General features: G+C 40.5%; 1 protein-coding gene across 2 annotated transcripts in view; it reads right to left on the reverse strand.

Moving 5' to 3' along the window:
• MNAT1 (MNAT1 component of CDK activating kinase) overlaps positions 1-19,158 on the reverse strand; it is a 127,709-nt gene that overhangs the window by 22,284 nt on the left and 86,267 nt on the right. For both annotated transcript variants that reach the window (XM_054400306.1, XM_054400305.1), the window contains one exon: positions 18,950-19,071. In XM_054400306.1, the coding sequence (XP_054256281.1) occupies positions 18,950-19,071 (122 nt within the window). The remainder of the gene's footprint in view (positions 1-18,949; positions 19,072-19,158) is intronic.

The raw sequence follows: 19,158 nt of genomic DNA on the forward strand, positions 1-19,158 counted from the left end.
GTATTATCTGCCACACAAGAGCTATAGAGGTTTTCAAAGACTTCAATAATATTTTGGCACATAAATCTACTATGGGCTAATGTGATGCCCTTTGCTTGACTGAGAACTTCTTGTACTACAAAGGTGCTATGAGCTGGAGCCACAGAAGAGAAAAAAACACAGCAGAAGCAGGGCTGGCTCTTCCCAGACCACCTCCGTGCTATTCCACCACATATTGGAGCACACTCAAATCCAACCTGCCCTAGAAGCTGTAAGCCCCACATACACTTTACCATGAGTGTAGCTTTACACAATTCCCTGTAACTCTTTATAGAGGTTAAAGTTGTATCAATGCAAATCCTCACTTTTTGTACAAAAAGTACATTTAATTTTTTCAAGGAATAAAAGATTTGGTAAGATTTCCAAAGGAATGCTATGGATTTTCTTCCCAAGTTACTTATCTTTTTGCATTGTGGTTATCCTTTAATCCCACTAGAACACAAGAACTCCCACTCTGTCCATCTAATGCACTGCTGCTGAATACGTTCCACACTGACCTATGGATCTGTTTAACCAACACTGGTCTCAAACTTCTGTACCTCAAGAACTGAGGTATCCCTCAGTGGCTCACCTCAAAAGTAATGAAAAAAATCAAGCTCACCTTTAGGTTTAGTACAAAAACAGGCAGTAATTTTTTTCCCCCTTAAAGTTCCACATTCGAAGTATCTTCATAGGTGCTGCACCAAAATAACATTTAGCACCATTTACACTGATAGATCTCAAGAGCTAAGTGTAAATGGGGATTCATTATCCCATGGAAGTATTTTCCCTGCAGGGATCTCATTTTATTTCATCTGTGGTTTAAAAGAAAGTATAAAATGGTAAAATGCACAGCTGTCAAAAAATATGAGGGGGCGAGGAGAAGAGATAAATCATTCAGGTTCATCTTGAGCATTTACTAATACAGGCTTTTCCCAGCTACAGACAGTTTGATAGTAAAGGTCATGCAGCTGGGAGCAAAGAACATAGGTCACAGAAGAAACAGCACTACACAAATTAATTAATACTGGAAACAACATGGAGATAATGGTGGTTTAAAAAAACATGAGCTCTGACTACCTTTGTAGCTAAGGAGGTGAATACATACAACGAAGTATATCAATCAGGGGAATGAGGGGAAAAAAGGCAAGGATTTACATATGGACTGAAGCCAGACTCCAAAGGCATTTTAGTGCTCAACTTCCTTTGAAGATATTAGCCTACCTGATTTAACAAAAGCTCTAGAGAGATCTGCAACAGGATCAGATATGATCCACCTCTCTACATGGTTGGTTTCTTCCTCTGCCGTCCCCTTTCCAGACAGCACATGATGCCCCACACACCAACATGTAATTTTAAACTGTTTCCAATACCTTCCCTTCTCTTGTCTGATTATCCTAAACTAGTACATTTTTAATCAGTTCAGAGCCTACAGTTTGTTAAACCTAGCTAAACAGACTCTTCATTCAATCAGTTGCTCTAGAAAATGTTACCTTTATCTATTCAGTATTCAACCTGTTTTTTGAAGTAAGTTCTCTGAGCATTAGCTTCTCTTTTCTGGGGCAAAACACCAATTTTCAGTTGTAGTTGCATTCACTGCATTGCCAGGCTTACAGAAAACAGCTAATAACAGCAGTAACAAGGGGGAATGATTGCACTGTAAATGTAAAATTATATATAATGACATTTACACATAGGCACACACACAAACATTTATCACTAAAATAATTCCAGTAGAAAAAGGTTTTGCTGGGTGCACAGAGCATGCCCTCAAAGCAGTTACTCTTCATGCCCTTAATCCTACCTTCTTCTTGGAACAATTCATGGTACCACTGCAATTTCTTCATCACTTTGCAAGGAAGTAGAGTTTTTGGGAGCTGTCATTCCATCTTACATTTACCCCCATCATGTGGCAGCTGGAAGCATCCAAACTTTTACCAGAAGTAGTAAAATTTTTGGAGACAGCTCAATAAAAGAAAATATAAATCAATGAGTTGAAGTGTGGGTTGGAGAAAAGAATCACAGAATCACCTGACTGAACAAGACCTTAAGATCACTGAGTCCAACCATAACCTCATCTCCCTGTACACAACCCATATAAAATGAGGAGGAAAGAAGATGAAAGGGATTCAAGGAGCACACATGCTTATTTAGACATTGCTTTGCTGTTACTTCAAGAAATTTTGCTAAATTTATCATCTCTTCTGAACCTTTTTGTTTATTTTTTCTTGCTTACATCAGAAGTACTTTAAAGCCTCTCCTTTATTTGCATTTCTTGCTTTTCATATTGTTTTTGCTTTCTTAAGGAAACTGGCAGCTGAAATGCTGTTCTAAAAACAAGTCACAAACATTTAGCAGTTCTGCCATTTCAAACACCAGACTCAGCTGAATCTGCTGCACAGAAAGATGATGCTGTTTCAGCTGTTGGAGACTTCAGAAAGGGCAAAAAAATTGCTGAATAAAATCAAAATGCCAGTTATGAGTCAACAAAAACCCTGGGATTAGTTTAAAATAACCATCCATCAAAGCTTCCCAAGATGGAGGATGCATTGGTCTTTGAAAACACCAGTAGCCTTATCCTCCTCCCAGCCATCCCAGCTGATGTGGTCCTCTACTGTAAGCAGCAAGAACATCCCAGAGCCTAATGCTTTTATTTCAGATCAGATAGTCGTATTTTGCAGACCGAATAACCATAGAATTGTTTTGGTTGGAAGAGACCTTTAAAATCATCAAGTCCAACTGTTAACCTAATACTGCAAGGTCACCACTAAATTATATCCCTCAGCATCACATCTGCATGTCTTCTAAATACCTCCAGGGATGGTGACTCAACCACTCCTCTGGGCAGCATGTTCTAATGCTTGACAACCTTCTGTGAAGAATTTTTTCCTAATATCCAACCTAATCCTCCCTGGCATAACTTGAGGCCTTTCTTCCTCATCCCATTTCTTGTCATTTGGGAGAAGAATCAAACCACCACCTTCTTTCAGGTAGCTGTAGAAAGTGAAGTCTCCCTTCAGCCTCCTTTTCTGATGAACTAAAGCACAAATGGGAAAAAAACAAAAACAACCAACCAATTAAATTAAAAAGAGGGGCTTAGAGGAGCTTAGACGAATAACTACCAAAAATTTCAGAAATTGTATCTTACCACCTTTTTCAAGCTCATCCAAAGACAATAATGGACTAGTGAAACCAGCTCCCTCTCTGGAGGTCTAGAATAGAGGCCCTGCTGCTGTCACCCCACAGCAGGGCTGCTGGGCAGATGCTGCATTTACATTGAACTCCATTACTGCTTCACTATTCCCAAAGAAACAAGAGGTGTGCAAGTGCACAAGGAAGGCATGGAATGGGCCCCTATGTCAGCACTAAAATCTCATACTTTGCTATCCTCATTCACAAAGTATCGTTCTAAGGGGGTAAAAACAGCATTAAAAGAAAATACATTTTTTTTTTCTTTTCTGATCTTAAACTTCCAGGGCAGACAGCCTGTAAAACCTGCTGCTGTAGTACATATGGCAGCTGATCTTAGCAGATAGCTCCAGCTTCAGCTTTTGTTTCAAAACACTTTCCTGTATTTCCTATTAACCAGCAGCCAACAGCTCCCAGTAAAGCCAAATACCTGCTAACTTGGCCAAGCTATTATCCCAATGAACAGCCTGCAGCACTAGCATGCTGCTTCACTGCCAGGGCTCTCTGTCATCAAGGTAGCTCATCCAGGGAACTGCATTCCTTTGCTCCATTTGCAAACACCCCTGAGCCATGTTGAGCACACTCTTCAATTATATGGAAGTACCTGTAAGTATGCACAGTCCACCCACTGGGCTGCAGAAGGAAGCCGTATCCACACATAAAGCCCAGGGGTAGGAATAGTAAAGGTGCTGCTGCAGGCCTAATCCTGCTTCAGAGAGTCACAGAATGCATTGTGTTGGAAGGGACCTTTAAAGGCCATCTAGTCCAACCCCCCTGCAGTAAGCAGGGACATCCCCAACTAGATCAGGTTGCTCAGAGCCCCATCAAGCCTCACTTTGAATGTCTCCAGGGATGAGGTCTCCACCACCTCCCTGGGCAACCTCTTCCAGTGTTCCACCACTGTCATAGTAAAGATCATTTTCCTAACGTCCAATCTAAATCGACCTTTCCCTAGTATAAAACATTTTCTCTTCGTCCTAGTGCTACAAACCCTTGTAGAAAGTCCCTCCTCAGCTTTTAGGTAGTCCTCATACAGCTACTAGAAGGCTGAAATAAGATCTCCACAGAGCCTTCTCTTTTCCAGGCTGAACAACCCCAACTCTCTCAGCCTGTCTACATAGGAGAGGTGCTCCTCTGATCATTTTTGGGGCCCACTCAATCAGGTCCATGTCTTTGTGTTGTTTTGAGGGCCCCTTCCACTGAAGCCACTGTAAATCCATTCTGCCAGGGCCAGGAGTAGAACTGGACCTAATTTGAGCTTTCATTTATTTTTTAACCTGCCACTCTCAAAACCAAAGCAAGTTCAACAGGAATTTTTCAGTAGAGCGTTTTGACACTAGAGCCAAAACCAAATCATGGAACAAATGAACTTCCTACCGCTCTTAGGAGAAGGCAGAGAAGGAATCTGGCAGTGTTAGCTGCAAGAAATCATAAAAATGTGGAGGAGGCAGTTGCACTGAATTATCATTGCTGTCATCTTCGGGGTCAGTACCAGCTGTTACAGCACCATCAATTGCTCAGATGTTTGCAGAATGGGACACACCATTCTCCCTTTTTTAAGTTAAAACAGGATTCATTCTGTTCAGTGATTTTACTTTTCAGCTCATTCTCTTCCCAGTGACAGCACTTCCCACAGTTAAAGGCATGTCTTCACACACAGTGTCTGGGTCTAGAAGTAACACTCAATGTTTATAGTTACTACCAAGGACTGGTATGCAGAAGGGCTCTTGCTTATACTTGCTTCTATGAAGACCAAGGTCACTGCTAAATCTTGTGTTCCATGTTGGGGTGCTGTAAAATAAAAGCACCTGTGGGGAGGAGCAGACAGGACAGGTGACCCCCTAACAAGGGATTCCATTCCATATACATCACATTTAGTATAAAGCTGAGGGATCATAAGTGTCAAGCTTTCCTCCTCAATGGATAGCTTCCAAAGAGGCTTCTGTCCATTTTGCTTTCCACTCCAATCTATGTGTTCCTGAATCTGGTTCCTATCTGCTGCTGAGTCCAGCCTGGGACTTCTCTAGTGTCTGCCCTCAGCATCAGTGGTTTCAGTGACATAACTGCCATCAGGAGGGTTAGGTTTGATACTGAGTTTGTATATATTTGTATATATTTCACTGTTATTGTTTTCATAAAGATGTTTTAGTTCTCTTCTAATTCATAAATCTCTCTCCCTTATTTCCCTTCTCTTACCTTTTGGGAAGGGAGAGAGATTAATAGCATCTGACATTTGTCTAGTGGCAGCAGACCTAAAAAGTCTATAGACCACTTCTGGGTAACTGAGAATGAGAAAGAAGTTTCACAAAAACAGTTAACTTCAGTGACTGCTCTTAGAGAAAAACCAAAAGATCAAGAAGGATGCTATGGTCTACACTGCTCAAGGCACAGTACTACTCATTCACAGCAGACTCTTGAAAGCCAACTCCTCTGTTGTACTCACACCTTCACAACAATACTTGCTGCTCTCCTGGTGAGAAAAAAGCAGGATGCACCTACATCATGGAGTAAGGAGGAAAAGGCAAGATTTTCTTTCCATATTTCATGTTGTTTTCAGACTCTATATCTGTGGGGACGTTTCATTCTAAAATTAACTGCGTGCTGAATAGAGTCTGGAACAGCAAAGCCTTTACGTTTCCAAGTTTTGAGATGGCCTCAGAGCACAGATCTCCTCTTCTCTCTAATTTCTGGAATACTTTTTGACAATTAACAGAATCAATGACCACAGAAGAAGTCTGCCCAATCCATCAGGCATAAAAGTGAAAAGAGGAGGAGGAAAGAGGGAAACTTCTAATGACAGGAAGGGGAGAAGAGGTGTAGATTTCTTTTGGCTTTCTTCATGAGCATTCCCTCATGAATTCTGGAAGAGAGTCAGGAAATAAAGATAGCAGCCAGAACTTACTTTCTACATCTTTTTAAGGGAGGACTAGCCAAACACAGCAGTAGCAAATAAAGGAAATACACAAGTAACCTCTATGCAAGGTAGATGCTACCCCAGAACAGAGAGCTGGCATAAAACCAGGTTTGGGAGGCAGTTTGGGAAATTCTCAATAAATATTGAAAACATCAAGATTATGATATCTGCATTTTGTACAAAGCTGATGGAAAAGATAAAGCATAAGTTGATCTTCTGAGAACAGAGGAGTCAGTAAGGTACCCAGGTTTTGGTGAAAGAACAGAGAGACAGGGAAACTAGCTCTTATAATGTCAACAGATCCCACAGGAAGAGGGCCTGCATTGGAGTCAGGACCACACCTTTTCTGTCTTTCCAGGCTCACTTGACTTCTGAAATGAGAAAGTAGAGATGTCGGTGTCTTTTCTCCTGCACTAATGCCAGCCATCCCCAAGGCATGGGAGCTCCTCTTTCTACAGCGTTCACCCTCTTCTCTCTCCTGATCACAAACACATTCATTGCTACTATCCAGCCTACAAAGACAGCAGAGGAGGAAATAGAGTACTTTGTTTTCAACAGGAAGTAGTCCTCATGCTCTGTAGATTTCCCTATCTAGATATACAGATACATACATGTATTTTATACATATTCCTCTGCAGAGAAACAGTGGCGATTAAGTGGGCAGACACCAACCAATATTAGCAGTAAGAGCACAGAGAATATGCTCACCTTAAGCACAATGTTAGAAGAAAGACCATCTCTACATCAAGATATAAGACAGGAGTCATTAAAAACAGTGAATAAAATTGGCTTTTTTGTTGTTTTTTTCCTTCTTGGTAGAAGTATTTAAAACACAGAAAAACACAGCCACTTCCAGAACAAAAGTAATCAAGCATGTAGCAAGTGTATTACATCAACTTCAATAAATCCAACCTGCTAATATTTTCAACATTATACTTTGTTCTTGCACACATTTGAATTACACTAATGCTATTTTAAAATTTATTATTTCACTGAAGGAAACATTGCTATATCAAAAACTATTTTTTTAAACTAGTAAGTTTCCTCTTTTGCCAAGGAATTATTTTAAGTACTGGAAAGGTTTCCATGGCACCCTCCACTTCCAAATGACAAATATATCATCAATAGCTGGGTATAAAACAAACAAACTGAAAACCCCAAATCAGCAGTGTTTGACTCAAGGAAAAACATTACATATCTTCAAGCAGAAGAACTGAAAAACTTAGTGAAAGAAAAAAAAAGTATGTACGCACACCTGCTGTTCTATCAATCTAAGCAGGAAACCATTTCACTGCTATATCATAAGTAGAAGAAAAGTGCTTATTAAAACATTAATCACAGTCCATTATATTCTGACTCCATGCCAGAAGTTCCCATTACATCACTGAAAATATCTGTTAACTAAAACCTGATTCTGACAAGTTACAGAAGTGTAGTGTTTAGGACTTAGTAATGCAAAAGTCAGTTTTAGAAGAACAGTTACACAATTGATTTTGCAGTGGCAAGCAGGAATAATTAATTGTTTTTGTGACATTTATTACTGCACTGGGCTTGATTTAACTGGTGTTTCTACTGTAAAATTATTCAAAAATTATTTCAAACTTCATCTACTTTTATTAAACACATTTATTGTGAAGGTATTTAATACCCAGGGCTGGCTAAACAATCTTAAAATGTGCTGGATACACCGGTACATGTAAAACTGTATTGTCTTGTGTAAATATGGGCCTTGTTTAGAACTGTTTCTCACAGGAAATTATGCCAAATGAAAACCATCTCCTCTTCTCCTCTCCCACTGCAAAGGATTTATGTTTTTACATTTAATACAAGCTACATAAGGAAACAGAAGTATGGTGGCGTTCAAGTGGAGGGGACCAATCTCTTTTCAGGGGTGCACAATAAGAAGACAAGAAACAATGGGTACAAACTTGAACATAGAAGATTTCACCTCAACATGAGGAGAAACTTCTTTACAGTGAGGGTAACAAAGCATTGGAACAGGCTGCCCAGAGAGGTTGTGGAGTATCCTCTGGACACATTCGAAACCCATTTGGATGCATTCCTGTGCAGACTACCCTAGGTGATCTGGCTTTGTCAGGGGGGTTGGACTAGATGGGAGGTCCCTTCCAATCTCTAATGTACTGTGATACCTTCAAATCTAAGCAATAGCTCATCTCTGAAATCCAGTTGTGTTCAAACCTCCATTTTGTTATGAGCAATGTTACCTAACTCAAATGTCTCAGTTTTGGAGAGAAGTGAACAGCTCCATTCTTTCTGAAAGCTTGGCCCTACGTGGCTTGTTTACCTAGACAGTTTTCAATGCACTATTGAAACCATATTAACTTTAAAACCAAAGCCATAAAAATCAGTTCTTAAATGTGCGTATATAATCTCCAGCCAACTAACTTTAATTTCAGTTGTTTTCCTTAACCCCCTGTAAACCAGCCCAACTAAAGAAAACAAAGCTATAGAGCATGACAGGAAACATATTTGGGGCCAGTCTTTTTTTCAGTGGTGCCTAGCAACAGTACAAGAGGTAATGGGCACAAACTCAAATGTAGGAAGTTCCATCTAAACATGAGGAGGAACTTCTTTACATTCAGGGTGGTGAAGCACTGGAATATGCTGCCCTGTCAGGGGGTGGGAGTTCTCCATCTCTGGAGTAATTCAAAACCCATCTGGACACCATCCTGTGCAACCTGCTCTAGGTGAACCTGCTCTGGTAGGGGATTTGGACTAGATGATCTCCAGAGGTCCCATCCAACCCCTATCATTCTGTGATTCTGCGTCCCTAACCCAAAGGAGTGAAAAAAAAGGGCATGCTTTAAAGGATGCTGAATTAATAATGGCCTCTGTAGCCGTACATTTAGTGCCACTGACAAGACCACTTCCTGGTCAGGGTTCAGCCATCCCTTTCTTTGCTGAAAGAGAATGGTCAGGCATTGGAACAAGCTGCCCAGGGAAGCAGTGGAGTCGTTATTGCTGGAGGTGTTAAAAGAATATGTAGACACTGTACTTCAGGACATGGCTTCACTGGTCACAGGACTTTTGGATTGACAGTTAGACTTGGAGGTCTTTTCCAACCTTAATGATATTCCACCCAAATGGATGCTCTCGCGTGCCCTGAGGGTGTAACTGTAGATCCAAGCATCTGAAGTTTTCCTCTCTTTTTAAGTAGTGCTATAGCAACAGAACTAATGCAGTTTGGCTTTCTACATCTTAGTGTTCTTGGTGCTTACAAGCTCCGACTGAAGTTTTTCCTCTGGCAGTTAGGACATCTATAAGGTGTCTCAATCCATGCAGCTTCTCTGGTGGCTAGTAAGTTATAAGCTACCTAAAGCTTCAAGCAAGACACATCTATGCTTCCCTCTGTCATTCCAGCAAACTTGTAATTCACCTTTTTAGATATTTGATACCTGACAAACAGGTTTCATTTGGAGTCAAGAAGATGCATCATTTCTGGCTCTTCAGGAGTCTATTTTGCCAGCAGTCCCATTCAATCTAAATATTTTCTTTATACATAATTCCCCCTTCTTGAAACAGTGCTGAAGGTTCTGGGAAGCCTCTCCCTCTCTCTTCCTCTTTTCAGGCTTACTTATTGTATTTTAATTACAATGAATTTTTACAAATGCCTTAGAGGACAAATTCCAAACAGGATGCTCATCACCTTTCTACTTCAACTACATCTTAGATTAAGTAATTAATTTAAAATATTATTCCATCCAAACAGATCTTTGAGAAAACCATGACACTGTTTGCCTAGACTGCCCCAGAGCAACTGTCACAGCATCTCTCTGCTGTTCCTTACAACCAAGTACAAAGCAAGATATCAGTCAAGGGGAGAAGTTCTTTCTCTCAGCAGTGGTCCTCAATATTCAGCAAGAACATAACTTGGCAGACTTTGCTGAGGTGCTCCTACCTTTGTAGCCTAACACTAGGCATAAAGCAAGAATTTTGCGGTTCTCTCTCAGGAGGAACTACAGAAGCTGATAACACCTTCTGTTGCTGAAGTGAGAAAAAAACACAAAAGATGACTCCTGGACATGCAAAATGTATTATTTCTCTTGTGGCAACTATGCAGTTCCCAACGCAATTTTATATCTGGCAGAGGAGCTGGAGGACAGAAAAAAAAAAAGGGCAATATGACAGAGTGCAAGAGAAGCAAGGAAGAGGAAAAGAAAACACTGAGCAAAATAACTACTGACCTCAAACTTACCACAGAATTTCAGAGAAGAAAGAGATTTAAAACTTAACTGCTACAAAAAAAATATTTTTCTAAGCTGATAGAAGACGACTAAAGAATAAAGTCTGCGGACATATAAAGTCACAGAATAGCCATACATCAATAGTGATATCAATGCAGAGGATGAAGTGAGGAATGAAAGCAAAGAAGGGCTTTCAATAACTTTTAATAACAGATAAGAATTATCACAGACAATCAGATATTTTTAAGTGGATGGTAGTAACAAGGCTTCGATTTGGTGAGATGTGAGGAGCGCAGAAAACAGGGCATTTGGCCCACAGAATTGCTGGATGCCTCCTGCCACATTATAATCCACAAGCAGGCAGCTTTACCTACCATTTTTTCAGCTTCCTACTCCACAGCACTGCCTCTACACCTGCAGAGACAATTCACAGTTTGCCTCCTACCAGTTTTCAATTAAAAAGCCAATATTACCATACTGGTTTTCTGAAGCAATTTTCTATGTTCACTGGCTAGTTCTATTGTACAGTTTGCCAGACAATTCTCTATTCCTTATGTTAAGGCAACAATTTCCCCCCCTTCATATTCTATGTGTTTTAATAAACTCATGATTTAGTGTTCTGCAAACCCACGCTACAAAAAGACTATTCTGGAATAAACGGCATAATTACATTTCCTACAGCGACCTTGTAATCTCTCGAGTATTTATTCTAGACTAAACAGCCTTACTCAGCTGCCCCGTGTCTGATTGTCGATGAAAGAAGCTTGTTTGACAACTGCTTCGAGCAGAAACATATTTTTTTCCATGATTGCATGAGCAGTATTCTGAGCACAGAGACTCATGTTAGATCGATGAGTTAATTTGAAAGCCAAATGCCAACAAAAACAATTACTATGGACATTCTGCTGTCATGGCCAGCTTTTGAGGTTAATTTAGTGGTACATATACAACTATAGCCAACTTTACATATAAGAAACTACATGGTGTATGCAGGCTTCTTTCTTTGTTTCTTTATATATTTTCCATATTCTGTGCTTTTATAACCCTCCTGAGACCTTTTACAGTTACAGAACCCACACTATACCCACAGGTGGGCGGGCAGGAAGCAAAGCTCTCCGTTTCATAAGCAGTCCACTTTTAATATATTCAGTTGCTAATGACCTTGACAGAAGAGCTCCATGCAAAATACCATATACTACAGGGTGTCATTTGAAACGTTCATAGGTATTTTTGCCAGAAAGCTGATTTCTTAAACAGCAAGCTTTCAGGCTTACTAGAGGCTGTGTTCCTCTCCTTGATTTCCATCCAGCTGGAATAACTGGTGCTAATCTACCTCCTCTATATTAAATTTGTTTCCTTCCAAAATGCTGTGATGAGACTTGTAAGGATTTCTGTACTTTGCTAAAGCAATGCAAGGCAATTTCTACATTAAACCAAGTTAAGATGGTTTACACACAGTTTGGTTGCCTTGTTCCATCCTCTCTTGAAAAAGCACACAGCCATATTCACTATTCCTCAAAAGTATCCATACAGTACTGCTACTGTCATTCACAGGGCTTTAGTTAATTAATTCATGATTAAAGGAACAAACTGTACTTTACTTTTAAAGTCTGTATGCAAATACATCTGTGTCTTTAAAGCAATAATCACTTCTTACCTACAAGCTCTCATTTATTAGGTGCCTGAATCAAAATGCCTTACAGCTGACAGAAGTCTTTCTAGCAAGGATCAGGCCCTGCAACAGGAGACACTGGGAAGTTCAGACCATGTACCTTAGTAGCCAAGAGAATTCCTGCAAGGTCTGCAGCCCTTTACATGCTCTCCAAAGCAAGACAAGCTTTCCTTGCTCATACTCAGTCTTCTGATTCTGACTACTGAGCTTATTAAGAAACTGTATTCTATTCAACAAAGCAGAATTAATTCAGTGTTCAAAATCAGTGGGCCAAAGCAGATCGAATCAGCCCTTCAATTTGTGGCTTTTTTCTTTCCTATTCCAAGAGGTCATTTGACCTCATTAATGTTCATAAATATGCGAAGGGCGAGTGTCAGGAGGCTGAAGCCAGGCTCTTCTCAGAGATGCTGTATGATAGGGCAAAGGGCAATGTGTGCAAGCTGGAGCATAGGAAAAACTTTTTCACTGTGAGGGTGACCAAGCACTAGAACAGGCTGCCCAGAGAGGTTGTGGAGACATTCAAAACCCGCCAGGACATGTTCCTGGGTGTCCTACTCCAGGTGATCCTGCCCTGCAGGGTGGTCAGACTAGATGATCTTTTGAGGTCCCTTCCAACCCACAATATTCTGTGAGTCATGAAATATCTGCATACCCCAGCGACAAAGAAAGCAGATATCAAAAATCACCTATATGATTTTTAAAGCCCAGCAGTTTTGTCACCCATTCAAAATCAATTCTCAGTTATTTAACTGTTTTGAACCCAACAGAGACACTGATAGAGTTTCAGAAAGAACTAATTCAGCCAACCAGATCAACAATGGTTTAAGAATAGTTTGGAGAGCATCATTACTATTGCCTCACTGGGGGAAAAAAAATTAAAAACTGAAAAAAAAAAATCACTATGACTGACAGCAAAGAAGTTACATGAGTCATTTCAGGATTAAATACCAGAACTCTACATGTGTTTCAAATTACACTACAACACTGTACAACGAAAAAATATGCAGAAATTTTCCACTTGAAGGTTAAAAATTAAACACTAACAAAGCTCAACCAGATAGGAAACCAAACCATCTCATTTTAATTTGCAATTTAAAGTGACTGAGCTGTCCTACAGCAAGGAAAACAAAGGAATTAATCCATCCAGTTGTTCATTATAAAATGCAGAGTTGTACATACAGGCTGCCACAGCACTCTAATTTTGCTTCAGTACTTACCCCCAACTCTCAAAAATTACATTTTACTTAGAATTAACTTCTAAGTTATCAAAGGGTATTACCTGTACTCATTAGTGTTCACCACTGAACTTTCTCTTTGCATCATATTTAAACAAAACACTAATTAACTGGCATGCTCTTAACAACCCAGTTATACATGAGAACAAGTTGATAGATCAAAGGGAAGGCATATTTTTCTCCAAATTAAAGCACAGGTTTTTGGAGCAAACTCCATTTTTTATACACACATGTATATATTCAAGATGCATCTCTCCATACAAAGCAGGCCAACACAATTTTAAGTGTCCCAGGCTTAACTTAATTTCAAGGTCTGCACAAAAGTTCTCTCTTAAGGCTGAGGATTTAAGTGGAGTGCAAACAAGCATTTTTAATCTTCACAGAATGTTAGGGGTTGGAAGGGGCCTTGAAAATTCATCTAGTCCAACCCCCCTGCCAGAGCAGGATCACCTAGGGCCTGTCACACAGAAACACCTCCAGACAGGTTTTGAACATCTCCAGAGAAGGAGACTCCACAGTCTTGCTGGGTAGCCTGTTCCAGTGTTCACTCTGATAAAAGTTTTTCCTTATGTTCACATGGAAACTCCTACACTCCAGCTTGCTCCCACTGCCCCTTGTCCTATTATTGGACATTACTGAGAAGAGCCTGGCATTCACCTGGCAGAGTCTCAATTTACAGTCAGTTTTTAAGTAACTGGTGTATGCCTCTTCCCCAGCTGTAAATACTTTGTGTGAGAACACTGTGTGGCTGCTCCTGCTAGCTGTACATACTTACAACTAATGCTAAGAATGTCCTCACATTTTTCAAGACCTTGAACAAACATCCTTTTGATCCTTTGGATTTTGTGTTTGCTTTGTTTTGCTTTTTAAATCAAAACTACATCACACATACATTTTTTTAAAACAACAAACTAATTTCCATCTCCATCCTGTTTTGGTCTTTCACTGCTTGGCATGTCAGAGTTTGTTCTATTTTTTGTTCCTTTTGTTTTGCAATAAGAAAAACTCAGACCTCCAGAACCACACAACTTCAGTGTGCTCAGCTAAGACGTTAGAATAATAATAATAATCGTTTAAAAAGATAGGCCTTTTTTGGCCCTTTTAGTAACCTCAAAATAAAGTAATGGCAGTGAGTGTCCAAGCACCCAGGCACTCATGGTCTCTCTTTCAACCACACACTTCCTGTCTCTAAAAGCTACAGTAGGTCACTCAGCCTTGCAATGACCTTGGCAGTTCAACAGATTTACACTTTACTCAAACTACACTAACCTGTTTCTGGTGATGGCAGAAGTGTCAGTAGGGCCTTTGATAAGACAGCTCTCTACACATGGGTCCCAGCAGCAGGATGCCTTCAACCCCATCCAGAAATCAACCACTTCCCAATGCATAGCACTCAACACATCAGTGACTTAGAGTGGTGAGCAAGTCACACAGACCCAGGACTATTAGCTATCATAGAAGAACAGGCAGCTGTAGAGCATGTCTCCAGGATGGGTACACTACAATAATCCAAGACCCTACTTTTCTCCAAGCAAACCACCACAGGTTGGGAGACACTCTTACAAGTGTCTTCTCCCCTTCTTCAAGTCACATTTCCATTTGACAGCTGAGACAGGCATGAGCTGTTCCTCATACCCTGAACACCCAAAGTTACCTTTACCGCCCAGATCAAACCATCACCAACCTGGCACATTCAGTGTATATTCTTGGGACCGTCAGCCACTGAGACTTCCCTGTAGTAACCCCACAGACAGTCAAGGGAATATCTACCAGACGCTGAGAAAGCTTCACTCTTGCTACCACAAGGTTAAATACTCTCCACACATTTGTGTAGTAAAAGTTGCTTCCAGAAAGCCATGTAATCCAGGATTATTGCCTGTATTGTATTTCACTATTTCCAGAAAATCTTCCTCCATTAAAAAAAAAAAAAAAAAAGGAAAGGAAGGAGTGGGGCTGCAGGCTGCAGGACATAGTCTTACACATTATACCAATCATTTGTGTTGAACCTCTCCCCCCCAAAAAAAAATCTATTTCTTCATCATTTTCATTATTCTCAAGCTTCCAACACAATAGCAAAACACGCATCATAAGGATGTCAGTGCTTTTCTGCAGTACACATAAAAAAAGAAAATTTACAGACCCAAGGGAAAATGAAAACAAATTATCAGGAACAGTTTGAATAAAAACTTCTCTTTTTTAAATTTTTTCCCCCCAAAAAATGTGCAAAATCCACACAGAAGTGGGCAGATGCAAAATCAAGTTTATTGGACTGCACACAGATTTCTTTGTAAAGCCTAAGGAGCACATAATGCAAGTCACCTCAAAAAGCAATCTTTTTTCATTACAAAAGATCCCTACCAAGTTTTCTAAATGATCTCTTAAGGATTCACCCATTTTCTTGCTCTTGGCTAGAAACCTCCTTGCCAGCTGTCTCCACTACAGCAGTTCACTAAGAAAGAAAAACAATACTGATGCTAAAAGCTGAAGTGAGTCCTGTGGAAGAGGTTAAGATGTGAATTAAAAAAATCCACTCTTCTGAGTGTTTAGAAGACAATAAACTGTATCTTAAAAAAATAAATAAAAATCGATAAATTACACTACCAGGAGTGGATTCAAAGTCTCCAAGATGGCAGTATCACTGCAATTTTTACAAGGGCTTGTTGTGATAGGACAAGAGGAAATGGATTGAAGCTTGAGGAAGGTAGATTTAGACTGGATATTAGAAACAAATTCTTTACAGTAAGGGTGGTGAGGCACCAGAACAGGTTGCCCAAGGAGCTTGTGGATGCCCCCTTCCTGCAGTTGTTCAAGGCCAGGCTGGAGGAGGCTTTGAGCAACCTGGTCTATTTGAGGGTGTCCCTGCCAGTGCCAGGGAGGTTGGAATTAGATCTTAAAGGTCCCTTCCAACTCAAATCATTCTATGACTCTACGAACAGTTCTGTCTCCAGAAACTCACATACTAATAGTCCACACATGAAGGAACTATTTAGCAGCAATAAATAGCCAGACTGTCAAAGTATTAAAAAGAATATGGAAAGAGGGAGAAAGAAAATGGAAAATAAAACAAACATCCTCCCCCCCCCAAAAAAAACCCAAGCAAAACCCCAACAAACAACATAAAACCCCCAACCACTAAATATACTTAGATTTAACCTGTTCTTATATGAATCCAAATGAAAAGGAGACTAAAACTCTTTAGCCAGAGTGGATAACATTGTGCCCAGCTCTTCTACCGCACCCAGACAGCTGTATGCAGCTGCCTATGAAAGCCCACAGCAGGGACTGAGGTGCATGAGTTAAACATTCATCATCAACAGGAAATGCGCACAAGTTTGTGCAAACCCAGAAACACACACACGAATGGTTGAAGGTATTTCAGACACCCCATGGAATAGAGTTAGAGCTGTACCAGCTGGGAACCCACAGCATCTGTGTATTTGTTTTGGAATTGCAAACAACCTCAGGACTCAGAAGAACTCTTCTGGTGGGCACAATTCTGCCACCCACGAACCTCCCCTTACTACCACAGCCACCCAGCACCCCTGCTGCTCTTAACCCTTTCAGCACCTCCAGAGCCAAGCCTGGCTGTACCTGCTTGGAGGAGCAAAACAACATGTGTATCAAAGTGCCTCCAAGACAAGACTGAGCTCTCTTTGAAAGCTCTGCTGCAAACGTGCTCACACACACACACATTGCAACGCAACAGCATCATTTAGGGATCTTGTTTTGAAAGGATTTGGGTGCTGCCTGTGTCAAAGGCAATTAGATGGGATGGATGTGGATTGCAGAGGTTCATGTTGGATCTCGATACCAGCACTCATCTTACAGTGGGCACAGGTGAAAGGACAAAGAATCCCACACACACAAGTCATCCTCCTTCCCTACCCCAAGCATGTTCATTTGTGAAGAGACTTTGGGCTGAGAGGGCAACAAAACTGCCCACCCCTGGAGTTCCCTGACAACTGTGCTCCATTCAAACAGGTGGTGAAGCTGAGCGTGGCTCTGGCCGGGTTTAAACTACTAACTAATATTTGGTCTGAGAATCTTGATATCAGATTAAAAAAATTACAGGCATCAGGACAATAGAAACAGAAACAATAAAAATGGAGACAAATCAATTCCAGACAGACTTGAATTTTCTGAAACACCATTAGGTTTGTTTATTTACTTAAAAAGACATCTACCTTTACATCTTCTGGATGAGATACAATTTCTCCTGTGCCAGTAAAATAAATGTTATTCCTGTTTGGATTTCAATAGTCTCTGAAACTGCATATTAAAGTGTCTCAATTTTATTCAGTACTTTGTGGCTTCAGTTTTCCCATACTGCACAGTCAAACACAAACTTATTTTTTTAAACTCTTTCTGTCTTGCCAATCTGCACATTCATAAAATCATAGAATGTTAAGGGTTTGAAGGGATGTCTGGAGATCATACCCTCCTGCAGGTATGCCTAGATCAGGCTGCACAGGAACACGTCCAGGTGGGTTCTGAAAGTCTCCAAAGGACAGTCCACAACCTTTCTGGGCAGCCTGTTCCAGTGTACTGTCACCCTCAAAGTAAAGATGTTTCTACTCAAGTTCAAGTGAAACCTCCTGTGTTTTAGTTGGTACCCATCACTCTTTATCCTATCATTGGCCACCAGTGGGAAGAAATCAGCCCCATCCTTGTGATCTCTACTCTTTAGATATTTATATGCATTTATAAGATCCCCTCTCAGTCTTCTCTTTTCCTTACTAAAGAGCTTCAGGTCTCTCAGCCTCTCCTCATACAAGAGATGTTCCACATCTAGAATACCATTGGCCTTTTTGGCCTTGAGGGTACACAGCTGGCTGATGGTGAACTTCTTGTTCACCTGCACTCCCAGGTCCTTCTCTGAAGAACTGCTTTCCAGCAGGTCAACTCCTAACCTGTACTGGTGCAAGGGGTTATTTCTCTCCAGGTGCAGGACTCAACACTCACCCTTTTTGAACATTTTTCTACCATGAAGTTTTCCAGCCCCTGTTAAGTGACTGTGACCTTCAAAGTTAGGCCACAATGAGTTGGGTGACGCTCACTATCCCGATAGCTGCACATTTTCAAGTGGAATTTCAGCTACAAACAATTCTCTAGAGAGCAGGCATGTCACTTTTGGACTTCCCAGACTCAATTACCCAGGCACAGCAGGCACCCAACTCCCAAACATGGCTGCACACCATGATGCTGCCAAGCTGCTGGACCAGCCCTGCATTATATTTTTTGACAAAATTGAGCTCTATGTTTCATTTCTCACGAATGCAGTCCGCCTGTAGACAGCAGTCGATAAGTACATCTACCCTTTTCCATGGCAAACAGCCCAACTTTAATATTTTTACTGGCTTACAGCTGGGCAAATTAAGCCTCAGATTTTTATTTATTTATTTTTTAATACCGTGCAACTGAAAATGAACAGCTACTTCACAGCGATTGCCAAGGACAACCTTAAAAACACTAATGCAATCCAGCCCAGCTCTCAATAGAACTATAAAGGCTAGAGAATGAAAAAAATCAGCTTTTCCACCCAAATGAAATGCTGGTTGGGCAGGAAATCTAACATTTTAAGATCCCTAAAACAAAAAACAAAAAACAACAAAAAAAAAACAACAACAAAAAACCCCTACATGCTGGCAAAGTGACGATGGTAACAGTCCCAGCTATAATGCCATGAACTGGCATTAAAACTCACTTCGTTACTTACCCCAGTTTTCCCAGCATTTCAAGCTCTGGAACTTGTGGTCCATATGTCTCCACTTGCAGAGGTTGATACTCATACAAAGCTTCTTCTACCTTTTGCATGGGAGCCAATGAAATATGCTGACCCTGTTAAAAAAAAGAAAAGTCAAGGTTTTTACTTTTTTTTGAATGCAATACAAGAACAAGCTTATACCATTAACCTGGTCCAGACAA

Source organism: Indicator indicator, chromosome 4 (assembly GCF_027791375.1).
Source record: "Indicator indicator isolate 239-I01 chromosome 4, UM_Iind_1.1, whole genome shotgun sequence".
NCBI lineage: Eukaryota > Metazoa > Chordata > Aves > Piciformes > Indicatoridae > Indicator > Indicator indicator.